This window comes from Stegostoma tigrinum, chromosome 12, assembly GCF_030684315.1.
Source record: "Stegostoma tigrinum isolate sSteTig4 chromosome 12, sSteTig4.hap1, whole genome shotgun sequence".
Taxonomy (NCBI): domain Eukaryota; kingdom Metazoa; phylum Chordata; class Chondrichthyes; order Orectolobiformes; family Stegostomatidae; genus Stegostoma; species Stegostoma tigrinum.
In genome coordinates, this window is record NC_081365.1 from 47,784,568 (window position 1) to 47,800,074 (window position 15,507).

Here is a 15,507-nt window from a genome sequence, read left to right on the forward strand (position 1 = left end):
CGAAGGACAGAGTGCGTATTGTTGTTCCTTGTTCATAAAATATAATTTGAAAATGGAGTTGGAGGTTTTGGCACAGACAAAGCTATTTCAAGATGTTCAGAGTGCTCTAGTGTTGAGGAATTTACCAATATCATTATTCTCATTCTATCTTAATAATATCATCACATGTAAGTTTGTTATCATCAAAATTTGTTTCGACCATTTGTAACTGTTGTTAACATTAATACATCATACTTTGTTAGTGATACAGACTGCAGTACATATCATACCCACTAAGAAGTAGAGAATAACAGCAGCTCCAAATAGATACACCAGAATTGGTCATCCAAATTATGAAAAATAGGTATAATCTTACATAAAACATCAACATCTCTAAAACAATAAGAAAATAAAAACAAATTATAGCGATCATTTCAGATCTTTGCATTATGTATATTCTTTGCTAGAGGTTGCTGCTGAACAAATTAAATGGGGTTCAAAATAAGCATGCTGAGCAACACTAAATGTTGAAAAAAAAATTACCATTATGTTGGGTTTCACCAAGAGGCTCAAGTTTTGGAAGTCTGTTAACTTTGGGAGTACCCCAGCCAACTAAAGGAAGATAGACAAGATCACTATTAAACATGGAAGTTTGGCTTGAAAAGAATCTTGCTACAATGTTGACGTTAAAGCCCAACAAAGCAGGAGAAAAAAGCTTTTGAAAAAGCAAAATATCCAGATGAGCTGAAATAATCTAAAAACCATTGTAGCCAATACAATGTTCCAGCAAGGATGATGTAAGGAGAATACAAGAAAACATATAATTAGCTGACATCAACATTTCCCCAGCCACTGACAGAATGTAACATTTGGCACCAAAAAAATTATTCTTTAATTTCCTTTGCTGTACCAGAAATTGCAGAATTTAAAATCTGTTACTCCAACTATTCAGAGTTAGATGGCAGGTGGGCCAGCTATATGAACCTTTATGACTGTTAATGATTAATTATGATGATTAGAATAGAACAGAATAGGTTTATCTGAGGTTGGCAAGGGCATCCAAAACATCATCCAAAAGTCACCAAACCTCCAACAGATTGGCATATAGGGAATTAGTTTGCACATTTTAATCCAGACCAAAATCTAATTTTCGTATTTGATAGACACATGTAGGACATTCTGGGAGGCACAAGACAACAATGGCCATCCACATTATATCTTTAATTAAGAGAGGTATTTAAACTTGGAAGTTCTTGTTAATTGATAAAACATTCAACAAATGATAGAGAACTTTTACCCAGTTGACTTAAAACTTTCATTGAAGTGTATCTTGCACCGCGGGTCACTAGACAATTAGTTCAAATACAACTTGTGGATTGGATGAAATAGGGTTTAATAGCAATGCTGTAACATACTTTAAGAAACCTCAGACTTGACAGTGATATCTATTTGAATGTGCTTTGGTTTCTCGAAGTTATTTTCTTTGGCCCAGAGGGGTCCACACTTGAACTGGAAATCTCTTGGCAATGTTACGTTCAACACAACTATCAACAACGTAGGTATAATCACTATGATGACGACCCTGGCACTAAACAGTTTCCATTAAGAAGAACGGACACAACCAACTAAATATTTTAACAGTACAGATTGAGACAAATGCACAACAACATTAAAGAAAAGCTTTCTGATGAACAGACAGTATTCACCTGACTGATACTGCCATTTACATACTTATTTATGAGATGGGGAGGCAGGAAAGGTACTGGAGGAGTGCAAGGTTAGATTCTTAACTAAAGGTTGCTTTTTCCCAAACCGGGTATTTGAATCATCTATATTGTGTAAATTTGAAGATTAATCTGAAGATTAACTCTGCAGGTGGAACGAAAATGGTTTCTTATTTACCGCATAATGTGTGCTACAAAATCAAATACATAGATTGTATTTTAAGGCTGATTTTACAACTGACAAGCTTCTCACTGATGTGGACCAAGATTTACACATTTTTAGTGCAACAGAAATAGATTAGACGTAATTAATTTACCCAGAGGGTTAGCATACAAGGAAGATTAATTTCTGTTCTGTGTTCTTACTGAGATGCATCAAGTAGTAACAGTTAGAAATAGGTATCTATAGTGTAAGTTGGGTGAATTTCTAATTTGTGTGGAACTTATATTTCATACTCTGCTGGTACTTTATAACATTGATACAGTTTTTCCTAGAATTTCCAACCAGAATTTTTACAGACCAATTAAACAATTTAAGTTAAAGTCTTGTGTGTCTTATTATGGAGGTCATGGAAGATAGTTCCAGCTGCTTCTCAAAGTGCATTTACTCCATAGTTCTGTTCACATCTGTAAATACAAACTTCCAGGCAAAATAAATTCTTTGCAGATACTATTGCAAGGTTGTAATATAGCTAACATTGGTAAAAAAAGTGATTAAATATTGCAACAGAACTTATAGTACAAAGAAATGATATAAACAAGGGGCACAGAAATTTTCTTACCATTAGTATTTTGATATTAATTAGAAATGTTTACTGTCCATGAGAGTCTAAACAATCTACCTCTATTGTTCAAATATTTACAGCAGCAAGTTGCAAAAGCATTTTTAAAAGTTGTTCAAGATGAAATTCTGGAATAAATACCTTTAAATGTGATGTCCACAATAGCAAAATATTTTTGAACTTTCATTTTGACAGTCCACCATGCACAGTTAATTGTATATTGTACATCAATTGTGTTTTACCATGTGCAGGTGGATGGCATTAAATAGGCTTTCGACTTGACCAAATATGAAGGGCACTCGCTGAAACTCGGTTGTAGATAAAGTTAGGAACTGTGTGGTTTGAATGCTTTACACTAAATAAATGTCACATTTAGAGCAGATCAAATTTCCTTCTTTAAAAGGGCATTAGTGAACCACATGTTTCTTTTCTAATGACAAGTTATATATTCGCCGTTACACTAGCTTTTTATTCCAGATCTTTTATGAATCCAAATTTGGACAAATCAAATTCAGTTACCAACTTCAGTTGTGTACTTTTGGGAACAGATCATTAAACGAAAGTTAGAAGTAAATATCTTGACTGATTTTTTTTAACTCCCCTGTCAGAGATATATAATGGCAGTGTTAGTAACTGCTCATGACCCTTACTATTCTCAACTAATCTGGGATTTTTCTGCTTTCACTGACCAACATAATGAATCATCAATTGTATACAGCTCTAACTTAGATTACCGCTTCCTGCAAAACAGTAAAACTGTATTTGCCAAATCTATTCCAAAAGCACGGTCAAAATTATTATAACTTATGGACAAATGTTACTAATTTCTTCTTTTAATTTAAACCATTTTTCCTAAATTTCAGTTTTTCATTATTAATGACGACTCCATTTCAAGAATAATTATTCATTGCTACTTTAGTTTGTGAACATAACAGGTTTCCCTTATTAATGTACACTAGAAAAAAAGAATCCTACTCACCAGGTGGCGGTGGTGGGCTTGAATTTTCAGAGTCTTCATCTGTACTGAATGGCTCCACCCTATTCTTTCTCTTTATAGGAATCTTTTTAACCTTTCTCTTCCCAGGCTCTGTTTAAAATATATAACTTTCAATATGCAATTACTTACAAACATCATTTTATGGACTGTAAAAAATAGAATGCAGAGTTAATTTAAACTGAATTCTTGATTGCTATTGCTAGCTTCATATTATTTAAGCAATTTCATCTGTATAATTACCAGAGTCTATCATTTTTTGGTTGCACTCAATTTCCTCATGTTGCTCAGTTAATACACGGGCGACTGGCTTCACTTTCTCAAACATTTGATTGCCGTTGCCAGATTGCATCTTAGATGATTTTGACTTTTCTGAAGAACTTATTGGAATCTCTCCACTAGGTTTTGGTTTGTTTTTCTCTTTCAGTTTTCTGATTTTCTCTTCATTCTAATAAAGAAAAACATTATTTTCTGCTATTATTTTCCTGTTCACTGTCCAAGACATTTCAAGCTTCCTTCTGTCTCCTTTGACATCACACGAGGTGCCAACTGAGGATTTTATAGATTTGTTCCAAAATACTACAGCCGATGCCACCCCTTTAATTTTACACCATCACTCTCTAATTAAGTACTGACATTAAACATTTTATTTAACAACTTTTTGTTGTGTCTTCTTGTGAGACTGAAGTGGCCTTATTTGTATTGTGTCAGAAAATGTTGCCAAACCAGTTGAACACATTTATTAAACTGACACAAAACTAAGTCTATTTACATATGCCCATAAATGTTGTGTAACCTGTTGAATACAATTACCAAGGAGGTGCTATATTAAACCAAGTCACACATTCCTACCAACTTTGTTGACCTAATCTGATGAGTAGAATTGCGCTTTACTTTCAACTTGAATTTTTCATTAAACGTGTCACCTGGTTATTTTCCATGCCTACAGCCTGCAGTGCACTTTTAAAGACAGAAATTCCTATGTTCAATTCTGCTTTAAATGAAATAATTCTGAAGTCTACCTCAGTAGATACATATCTGACAGTTCATAAATATGTTACACACATCTTTTCCAAAGATCCTAAATCTTTATGGAATTCCGTAATGCATATGCACAAACTAGATATTCTTGGGCTCTACATTTTAGATACTTTGACTGAAAAGGAAAATCAATGTCAAATGGAAAACTATACATTATAATATTGGAATTTTTTTAAAAAATGGATGTTGTCTTGATTAATTTAAGAGCTAATTTACTCACTATAGCTCAATTGATTTGTTCCAAGTATAATATTCTGTTGCAAAATTTCGTGGTTTCAAGTCTATGAAAGTGCTTTGTATTCATGTAGAAAGAAACAACATACATTTTGGATCTTTCAATCAATATTAATCCTAATGACAACAATATAGCATTAACATCATAACTAATCAGCAACCTTTCTATTAAAATCTAGTAATTTATTGTTCTTTATCTAAAATGTTCTACTCCATTTCAATTCTATGTAAGTGTACTTTTTTGGAGGATTGTTGTAATACTAAGTCACACTAAGACGTGTAGCTACAACTCTAACCCGTACATTTTTAACCAAGGCTTTTCCTTCAAAAAAACTTTCAGCTAGCTACGTAATCCTAAACAGCATTCTTTGAGCCAAGAACTGTGCATCAATATAGCTTTCACTAAGAACAAAGGTGATCACTGTTTCTGTGACTGAATTTTAATCTATGGCCTACACTGAAAGCTGCAATTAAGAATTATTGTAGGATTTCTAAAAATTTACAAACTTTATGCACATCTATCTTTATTCACTCACAGGGTGTAGGTCAATGGTAAGGTCAGCATTTATTACCAGCCCTAACTGTCTTTTAGAAGATAGTGGTGAGCTGCCATCTCTGCACATACATTGCTGTTAAGAAGGGAGGTCTGGGTTTTTGAAACAGCAACAATGAAGTAACAATGACATATCTTTCAAATAAGGATGTTGTGTGGCTTGGACAGTCAGTTGGTGTTGTTCTCTAATCTGCAACACTTGGCCTTTTAGCAGGTAGAGATTACAGCTTTGCAAAGTGTTGTTAAATGAGCTTTACTAAGTTGCTGTGGTGCACCCTTAGATGGCACACAATGTTGCCAACATGCTCTGCTAGTGGAAAGTGTTAATGCTTGTATTGGATGGGGTGCTAATCAAGTAGGCTGCTTTGTTTTAGATGAATCTATGATTAAAGAATGTTATTAAACCTGTGATTATCTAGATACATTATGAGTATTCAAACACTCATAACTTATGGGCTGAATTTGGTCATATGGATGTATTTCAATGTGTGACAGAGTGATATTCTCACCACAGAAATCCCAGCTTCTGTTTTGCTTTTGTAGTCTTAGTATTTATATGGCTGGTCCACTTAAGTTCTTGGTCAATGGTGACCCCCAAGGTATTGAGGGTAAGGGATTCAGTGATAATAACAACATTGTCTATCAAGGGTCAAAGTGATGGTTTTCATCTCTCTTGTTGAACAGGATCATTGTCCAGCATTTGTGTGAAATGAATGTTACTTACCACATATCAGCCCAAACCTTCTTAATATTTTCTAAATTTTGCTGCTTACAAGCACAGAACACAGTGACATTTGTAGCATTGTAAACTTAATTGAATTCCATGCAATTAACAGTGAACATTTCTAGTTCTGAGGTAATATAGGAAGGAAAGTTACTGATGAAATAGCAGGTGACAATCATGCCTGACACTAATTTGATGCACTCCTGCAGTGATGTCCTAGAGCTGAGATGATTTATCTCCAATAGCCACAACTACCTTCCTTTGTGTTAGGTATCATTTTCATCAGTGAAAACTTTCCTCCTGGATTCCCACCAACTTCAGTTTCGCTAGGACTCCTTGCTGCCACATTTATTGGAATACAGTCTTTGGTGTCAACTGTAATCAGTCTCACCTTACTTTAGTAGCAACATGTGAATACAGAGATAGAAACATTGTTTAAAATGACTAAAATGCAATGTGATTAAATTGTAATCCCAGTCAAGAAACTGATGTCAATCTTAAAATTCAACATTTAAACAAAAAAATGTACTTCTGGCAATGTGTTTTAATACCTACCACAGAAATGACCTTAGATATAGGTTGAAAAGGGTTTACTTTTGGGTCAGGTTCATCATCCTCATCCGGGTTTAGAGGGTGCCCCTCTTCCTTTTCTTTGTGTTCTCTACAAAGACATAAATGCTTTTTGAACATTTAATATTTCCTTGTGAATTTTCATTGGTCTTTGTTCAGTCTCCCACATCATATGAACTTCTGAAAATTAATTCTTCGATGTGCACATTATTAACAATGCTGGAGATTTATTGCCCATTTTAGTTGTACTGTATAGTTTTAATATGAGTGGTTTGCACTTTAAAGGATGTCAGAGGTTAATGGTGATTGGTGTGGGATTGGACTGACACATCAGATTTAAGGACTGCAGGTTTCCTTGCCAAAACAACGACAATGAACTAACTGGGTGCTTATGACATTCTAAGAGCAGGCAATAGTCTAGTGGTATTATCACTTGGCTGTTAGTCCAGAGACCTAGGTAATGTTCTGGAGATCTGGGTCGAATCCTGCCCCAGCAGATGGTGGAATCTGAAAAGTCTGGAATTTAGAGTTTAATTTTGTCTATGAATCCAATGTTGATTGTCTGGAAAGAACCATCTGGTTCACTGATGTCCTTTACAGAAGGACACTGCCATTCTTACCTAGTCTGGTCTACATTTGACGCTAGATCCACAGCAATATGGTGATTCTTAATGCCCTATGAGCAATTAGGGATGGGCAATAAATGTTGCCGGTGACACCCTCAATTAAAAAGAAAGTCCTGATCACTTTTTTGAAAAACGTTCCACCATAAAATTCACGTTCTTTGGCTTCTTAAGACATCTGTTTTACTAATCCAGTATTTCAGCCTTTTACAACAGTAAGTATTCTGAGCATGTAAGTATTATGATCACGAATCATGTTCAGTGGGAATTGGAACAGGGACCCCCACATGCTTTCTTTTCCACTTAACAGTGTAAAAATGTTAATCTGGAGAACAAATGAGACTTATCCTAATGGATGCAGATAAGCTTTTGATAAGTAGCTCAATGCCAAGACTAATACAGTAAATTAAAGGCTCATGCAAAGATATTTAAATACATCAATACAGTACTTGAGTGCGAGCCAAGGTAATATGTCTATATCTCAGGAGTGGTACTGGAATTCACAATCCCCTCAGAGGAAATTGTTACCACAGAGTTGGAATGCATTTATAAACAACATATAATCTACAATACAAGCAAGATGAATACTATAGCATCTCTCACATAAATCTTAATGGCTTTTAAAGTTATTCTAATCATTCAAGGATTATGTTATCACATTTTTAAGAGTATGCTTTTTAAGTCAGAATCTTTTTTTGCTACTACAGAAATTTCTGAAGTAACCCAGCAGGAGAGAAAGTAGAATTGGCATGTTTGTGACCCTTCTGCAGAACCAGGTCACTGGAACCCAAATGTTAACTCGTTCTCACCACAAATGTTATCTGCTGTGTTCCTCCAGCAATTTCTCTTTGTGTTTCAGATTTCCAGCATCTGCAATGCCTTATTTTATTTTACTCTCTTCCTACTATTAAGGTATATCATATCATAATAAAAAGTATGGAAAACTGTCTGCAATACGAATTAACTTAAATCCTTCTGAAGGACTGAAGTAAGTCTTCCACCACCCCACTGGGATAAGAAGTCAGTGTCATTGACACCATTGATTATTCATGGAATCAGAAGGCGGCTTCCACTCCAGCCACTTGTGTGATGTCACTGATGGTCAACACCTCTGCAAAGCTCAAGCCACAGTTGCATTTGGCAGTCCAGTTGCTGCCCAGGTCCAAACCCTGCTCCATTTGCTGCTCTTGTTGCCCTTCCACTCGGCACTCTCACGTCCTTTCAGCAGGCTATGTGCTGCCCCTCTCACTGATCTGGCTGGCTTCTCACTCAGCACTCTCATTTTGGAAAAACATGGCCTAATTAGGGACGGTCAGCATGGCTTTGTGCTGGGCAGGTCATGTCTTACTAACTTGACTGAATTTTTTGAGGTGAGAAAAGCGATCGATGAGGGTGAAGCAATGGATGTTATCTACATGGATTTTAGTAAGGCTTTTCGACCAGCTCCCTCACAGTAGGTTCATCCAGAAGATTAGGATGTCTGGGATCCAGAGTGACCTGGCCACACAAATTCAGAATTGGTTTGCCCACATGCGGCAGAAAGTAGTGGTGGAAAGATGCTTTTCTGGCTGGAAGTCTGTGACTAGTGATGTTTTGCAGGGATCCATACTGGGACCTCTGCTGTCTATGATATATATAAATGACTTAGATGAACATGTAGATGGGTGGGTGAGTAAGTTTGCAAATGACACAAAGATTTGTGGAGTTGTGGATAATGCAGAAGGTTGTCCAAGGATACAGTGGGATACAGATCACTTGCAGATGTAGGTGGAGAAATCTCAGATGGGGTTTAATCCAGGTAAGCATGAGGTGCCACACTTTTGGAAGTCAAATGTTAAGGGAAAGTATACTGTTAAGGGCAGGACCCTGAGTAGCATTGATGTACAGGAGGATCTTGGGGTTCAAACCCACAGCTCCCTGAAAGTGGCCACATAAGTAGATAGGGTAGTAAAGCAGGCATATGGCATGCTTGGCTTTATTGGTCGGGGAATTGAATACTCAAGAGTCAGGATGTCATGTTGCAGCTTTATAAGACTTTAGTTAGGCCACACTTAGAGTATTGCATTCAATTCTGGTCGCCACAATTCAGGAAGGATGTGGAGGCTTTACAGAGGTTGCAGAAGAGGTTTACCAGGATGCTATCTGGATTACAGGGTATGAGCTATAAGGAGAGACTAGAAAAACTTTGGTTGTTTTCTCTGGACTGGCATAGGCAGACAGAAGATTTGATTGAAGTCTGTAAGATTATGAGATGCATAGATAGGACTGATGGTCAGAATCTTTTTCCCAGAGTTGAAATGTCTGAAACCAGGGGGAACGTTCAAGAGATGTGAGGGGCAAGTTTTTTTTTTAAAAAACATAGAGAGAGTGTGGTAGGAGTTTGGAACACGCTACCAGGGATGGTAGAGGAGGCAGATACAAAAGTAGTGTTTCATGGGCGTTTAGGTAAGCACATGAGTACACAAAGAATGGAGGATTTGGGCCAAAGGCAGGCGGAAGAGTTTAATTTAATTTGGCACCATGTTTGGCACAACGGTGTAGGCTGAAGGGCCTGTTCCTGTCTGTACAGTTCTATGTTCAAACTTTATCTGCTGCTCTAATCACAACTTGGCAAATAATAAATAGTGATAGCATAGCCTACCAAGAGGAAGTAAGGTAGTCAGGGTTGGGAGTAGGATACACAAGTGTTGGATGTGGGGCAGTGAAAATATAGTAATCTCAGGATTTTAGTATATTGATGGAGTGACTTTGAAAATAAATCCTTTTAATTGTTCCTATTCCAAGATACAAACAGTTAGCTGCAGTGCTACTGCCAATGATATCACAGACAATGCAGCTGTATGGGCTGCGAGTGTGACTCTGTAGTTGCACTGGCCTGAAAAAAGATCAGGGTCAGTCATAATATTGAAAGTCAAGTATTTTTTAAATGAATTGAACAATTAATTGTTAAATGCACTTTTACCTTTCCTCTCGTATTCTACGGACTCTTTCTGCCCGATCTTGTTTGTCTTTCTCTTCTTGAGCCTTCTGTTCCATTGTGTCTTTTTGTACCCTTTCTTGTAGAATGTCATAATCTTTTGCTACGGTGTTCAAAAGCCAACCAAGGCCTTTCCTAATGGCTTTGTCCAATTTTTTTCCATGCCCCAAAGTTGCAGAACATGGCTCCTATTGGCATAAATTGAACACTATGTTTAATTGGGAATGGTTTCCAAGCTCTACAGAAAAGATGCATCATGGGTCAATTCCTGTTTTGTTTATTTGGTTGAAATTAGCACAAGCAATAGTGGAATTCTAGAAGTTGTCCGTGTCCCCATGATATTCTGTGGATGAAACTGCTTACCTCAGTTAATATTGTCAGAAAAATAAGATACGAGTTGCCTTTAATATGGGTTATTTCACGTTTCTTAAAAAAAGTGCATAGACACAATCAGCTGAATGGCCATCTTCCACGCTTCAAGTTTCTTTGATTCTATGATTCAATTTTTAGTTGACATTTTACAAATTTCTTGATAAGCAGGAACTTAATAGCAGCAGAAGGTTGAGTCAGGAGATAATTTTAAAGGTGATAGTAATTATGGGAGATCTGGTAACGTTAGCTGCTGTAACTCTTCCAAGTGTGGGGTGTGATCCTGAGCATTGGTATCATTGGAAGAGAGATCTTCTGGGGCAATGCCAGGGTCCAGCCATAGAAAGAACACAGAATCCCAGAATAAGGTAGCAATGGAAAAGATGCTAATATCTGGAACAGCGAACAGTATTCCAGAGTGACTTAGCACTTGGCTCAACGTTCCTGTAAGTAGGAATGATTAAGAAGGGGTAGTTGGGTATGGAAGAAGACTGCAGCTTTCCCTGCTCAGTGGATAGGTCTTAGCTTCACAACAATAGAATCAGGCTATGGCTGAATGCCAAAGAGCTCAAGATGAGGACTGTGATCTGGTAGAAAATTAACCTTGGGTCTATTAGTCTGCATTTCGGGGCAGGGTTATAGGATCTTGAAAGACTGGAGCACAGAGAATTATGGGCTCAGAAACACCAGGCAGGATGAGAAAAAAGAACGCAAATATTGAAGTGGTACGGAAATCTCATGACCATAAAGCATAATATTGGTTTGATAGGATGTAATTGATAATTTCATAGCCAAATCAAAGCAAAATTATATGATACATTGGTGAACAGTTTGTCATTGCATGAAAAATGAAAGTAACGATAAGAATAATTAAATCCTCATTTTACAAGATTGCTTAATTAACAATCAAATCGATAAATTCAAAACTATTAGATATTATCAGTTGTAGAAATTGGTTATTTCTGGAAGTGTTCTGCAAGTTCATGCACTGAAATGCTCAGAAATGAAAATGTCGTCATGGTATATTAAAATAAAAGCTTTATTCAAAGAATCTCATGAAGTTTAATGTGAAAAAGTATTGAAACAATGTATTTTGGTATTAAGACTGACGAGTGGACACTGACAATAACTAATAAGACTAATTAAAGCAGCAGTGATAGTTAAAGGACCTTAACTCAAAAATTGCTGAAAATGGGATGCCAATTTGCTACAGTTGGGGCTCAAGTTTATCAATAAGAGCATAAAATATCAACAGAAAACGTTAAACCTGTAGAAATCATGTATTAAACCATAGTAAAGATATCCTATTAAGTATGAGGCATCTTATTTTAGATAAAGACAAAGCCATTGACGGGGTATAGAAAGATACATTCAGAAATTATGAATGGGAAAAAAAAACTGATCCTCTTTTCATCACAGCAAAGACACTGATTATATGTAGGTGAAATGCAAGTACTTACAATTTGACATAAACATTTATTTTCATTGACCAGCTTTTCCAATGAAAGGTACTCTATGATATCAGCCTCTGCTAATGCTCCATCACAATCTTGTTTGTTTGCCAATCTAAAATGAACAATTGATTATATTTCAGTTTAACTGATATTTTACAAAGTAATCATATTAATTGCATATTTAGTACTAGGAGGCTGAAAGCTTCCAGTTCATCAATTTTGAACAGTTTTGGTAGAACTTTAATGAAATAATTAACAGACAATTCAATGGATAACTGTAATTATTGTGAGATGTGAGATGATTTTTATCTATTTGTTTTAATGTTGTTTAAATCAGATACTTCTGTTAGTGGAAAAAATGGTGGTGAAAAACTTGTTTAAAACATCAAGTGAGTTTATGGAGATACTTTTTGACACCAGGTTATCATGCTGGTGTGACAGGAACTTGCTTACATAGAGCTTTTCCAATATGAATTTCAGCACTGGAATTAATAATGGAAAAAAGTGTTTAAGTTGTGAAAAATATGCAACAGTATTGTATAACTATATCAACAGCAAACGTCCATGAACTGATCAAAAAGAAATGGGTGTAGGGATGTAAAATTGCATAAAGATTGCACTATATAATGGGACCAAATCTATTTGTCTACAGGTGAAGAACCCATTATTTATTTAATTAACTCTGTTTTGATCCATAAAGAGCACCATTAAAAATTCCCCAGCACAATGTAAAGAACCAAAACTAACTCTTGAAAACTCAGTTCATTAAGGCACCATTTCAGTTTCCAAATCAGTTAACCTTGTATGTTCAATGTGCAAAACAAAGAGGAATATGCAATTTTATACTATCAATTGATACCAACTAAGCCATTATCGAAACAATTGAATTAAGAATCTCAAACAAGCAGAACACTTCCATACCATCAATTAGTTTGGACAAATATCGAAAGGGGAAAGTATAACCAATTCATTGCATCATCGAGTCACTTTGGTTAATGGTTCTAACATAAAACTGATCTTTGCAATCATCTGTACATAAACATCTCCTGCAACACTTTTGAGACTAGCCATTTGTGCACTTCCTCCTCCTCACCTTTAATTGTCTGAATCAGATTCTGAATTCTTTCTCCAGGTTCCTCTTGACCTTTATCAACTACTGAAATCGTAATTTTTTTTTGCTTTTAGTCCTTCCTAAATTACTTTATGTATGGAATGGCGGGAATGTGCTTAGAATACCTGTTATACTAAAAGACGTAACTATATATAAATATAATTTTGTTGTTACTGATGTTGAACTCGTTAAACACTACAACTGCACATCAGAAGAGGCAATCAAACTTAATAGGCTTAGATGTTGCTGCTTGAAATTTGAAGTTTGGCATGATCACACAGAGAGATTGTTAAGAGTATAGAATTCTCTAGTCAGCTGTTTGTTGAATACTGTGCAGTTCTAATTTTCAAGATACATGAGGCAGTGCAATGAAGATACACAAGGTTAATAGATGTTGTACTGTTAATCAAAAAGATTGGATAGACTTGGCTATTTTATCTTGAAAATTAAACATCTGAGACATGATTTTATACAGATGTATAAGTTTGTTAAGATTAAAAAAACACGGTCACTATAAAGTAAGAACAAGAAGATGTAGGTTCAAGATCATTAAAAGTAATTTGCTAATACATTTAGAGAATCACTGGAAATATCAGGATAAGCAGCACTGGAGAAATGGAAAAGAATTAGCATTGTAATGACCATTCATCATACATGGAAAATGTTAGACATGTAATAAGTTTTGAGAAAGTACAAAAAAAGTGAAAAGAACGTGGGGAGAAAAGAACAAAAGGTAAGGCCTGTGTAATGAAGGGTAACAGGAGATACAGTGTAATATAAGGATGATGGTGTAAGCAGCAAGGTAATGAAACTGGGACAAGAAACAAGGGATAAATTATCCTAATATACCACACAGCAGTTCAATAAATTGTGGTGAATTTTTTTTGTCATTTGTTTTTTCCACTGTTGCTCACACATCTGATATCTATAAAGTATTTCATGCTGTCCAACAGTCTGTTCCAGCAGAGGTGATTTGTTACTTTCACTGCTACTAAATGGCAACAGCAAATATATTTACCAGCAGCTGCTATTCAAAACAAAGGCACATGGGAGTGGTTAACAGCTGAAATAGAAGCCAATATTGAGTCCAGAAGGCTGTTAAGTTGCCTAAATGAAAATCATGCATGGCTACTGCATAATTTTTAAAAATCCTAAAAACACTGATGGCAAATGTATGCTCCAAATAATAATACAAATAAAGCAAATGCCAAATTAATCAGGTCAGGCAGACATCAGGAAGATAATGGCATACTCTCCATCTGGATGCATGCAGCTCTTTCTGCTTAAGAAGCTCAAAACAACGAGAGAAAGCAGCTCTTTTGATTGGTCCCTTAAAAATTCTGTCTCTCGACTGCAGCATATTTTGGCAGTGCACCATCTACAAGTTATACTCCAACAATTCACTAAGGCTCTTTTCTCAGCACCTTCCAAACCTGCAATCTAGCACCTGGAAGGACAAGGGCAGTAGACGCATGAGCACACAACCGCCCATAAGTTTCTCTCCAAGTTGTACACAACCCTGTCTTAGAATTATGCAGTGGGCCTTCAATATACCTGGATCAAAACGCCCTCTCACACAGTTCTTGGTACATACACCTACGTAAATAGATTGCAGCAGTTCAAGAAGGCAGCTCATCGTTCCATTCATAAGGAAAGTTGGGAATGGGCAATAAATGTTCACCTAGGCAGCAATGTCCATACCTATGAACAAATGTCAAAACATTTCTGTTCAGAGAAAGTTGCCCAGAAGTGAAAGTGGACTATAAGAACAGGTCCAAAGGCTAGAAATCTTGCAACAAATAACTTGTCTCATGACATCCCAAAGCATGTCCATCACTCAAGACTCAATCTGGAGGGTGATAGAATACATCTCTCTAGCCTGGATGAATGTGAATGCAACAACACTCTACAGGCTTGACATCACACAGAGGACAAAGCAGCTTGCCTGTTTGACAATACATCCACAAACAATGATTCTCTCCACCACTGATGTCCGGTAGCAGCAGTGCATACCTTTATCTATAAAATGCACAAGCGAAATTCACCAAGGTGGCACCTTCCAGAAAACAAATACTACAAACAAGAAGGACAAAGATTGCAGATACATGAAAACCACCACCGGCAAAACTTGCTTCCAAGCCACTGGGCATCTTGATTTGGAAATGCATGCCATTCCTTCAATGTCACTGACTCAAAATCCTGGAACTTCCTCACTAACATTACTGTGAGTAAACCAACAGTAATAACTGCTGTGGATGGCGAAGGTGATTCACTACTACCTCTTGAGGGCAGCCAAAGAGCTATTTCATGCAGACTATCCTTTGCAATTCTCTGGCAGAAAGAAGGCTGCAGATGTGTTAAAGGAGAACAAG

The 15,507-nt window shown here is 36.3% G+C and overlaps 1 protein-coding gene across 2 annotated transcripts in view; it reads right to left on the reverse strand.

Annotated features, from left to right (window-relative positions):
- The window catches only part of arl13b (ADP-ribosylation factor-like 13b), a 77,361-nt gene that overhangs the window by 10,236 nt on the left and 51,618 nt on the right, over window positions 1-15,507 (reverse strand). The window contains exons 5-10 of one of the 2 annotated variants that reach the window (XM_048540315.2): window positions 12,031-12,136; window positions 10,187-10,389; window positions 6,587-6,692; window positions 3,723-3,927; window positions 3,465-3,572; window positions 523-591 (exon numbers count right to left, since the gene is read on the reverse strand). In XM_048540315.2, the coding sequence (XP_048396272.1) occupies window positions 523-591; window positions 3,465-3,572; window positions 3,723-3,927; window positions 6,587-6,692; window positions 10,187-10,389; window positions 12,031-12,136 (797 nt within the window). The remainder of the gene's footprint in view (window positions 1-522; window positions 592-3,464; window positions 3,573-3,722; window positions 3,928-6,586; window positions 6,693-10,186; window positions 10,390-12,030; window positions 12,137-15,507) is intronic. The other variant, XM_048540317.2, reaches the window with a different exon arrangement.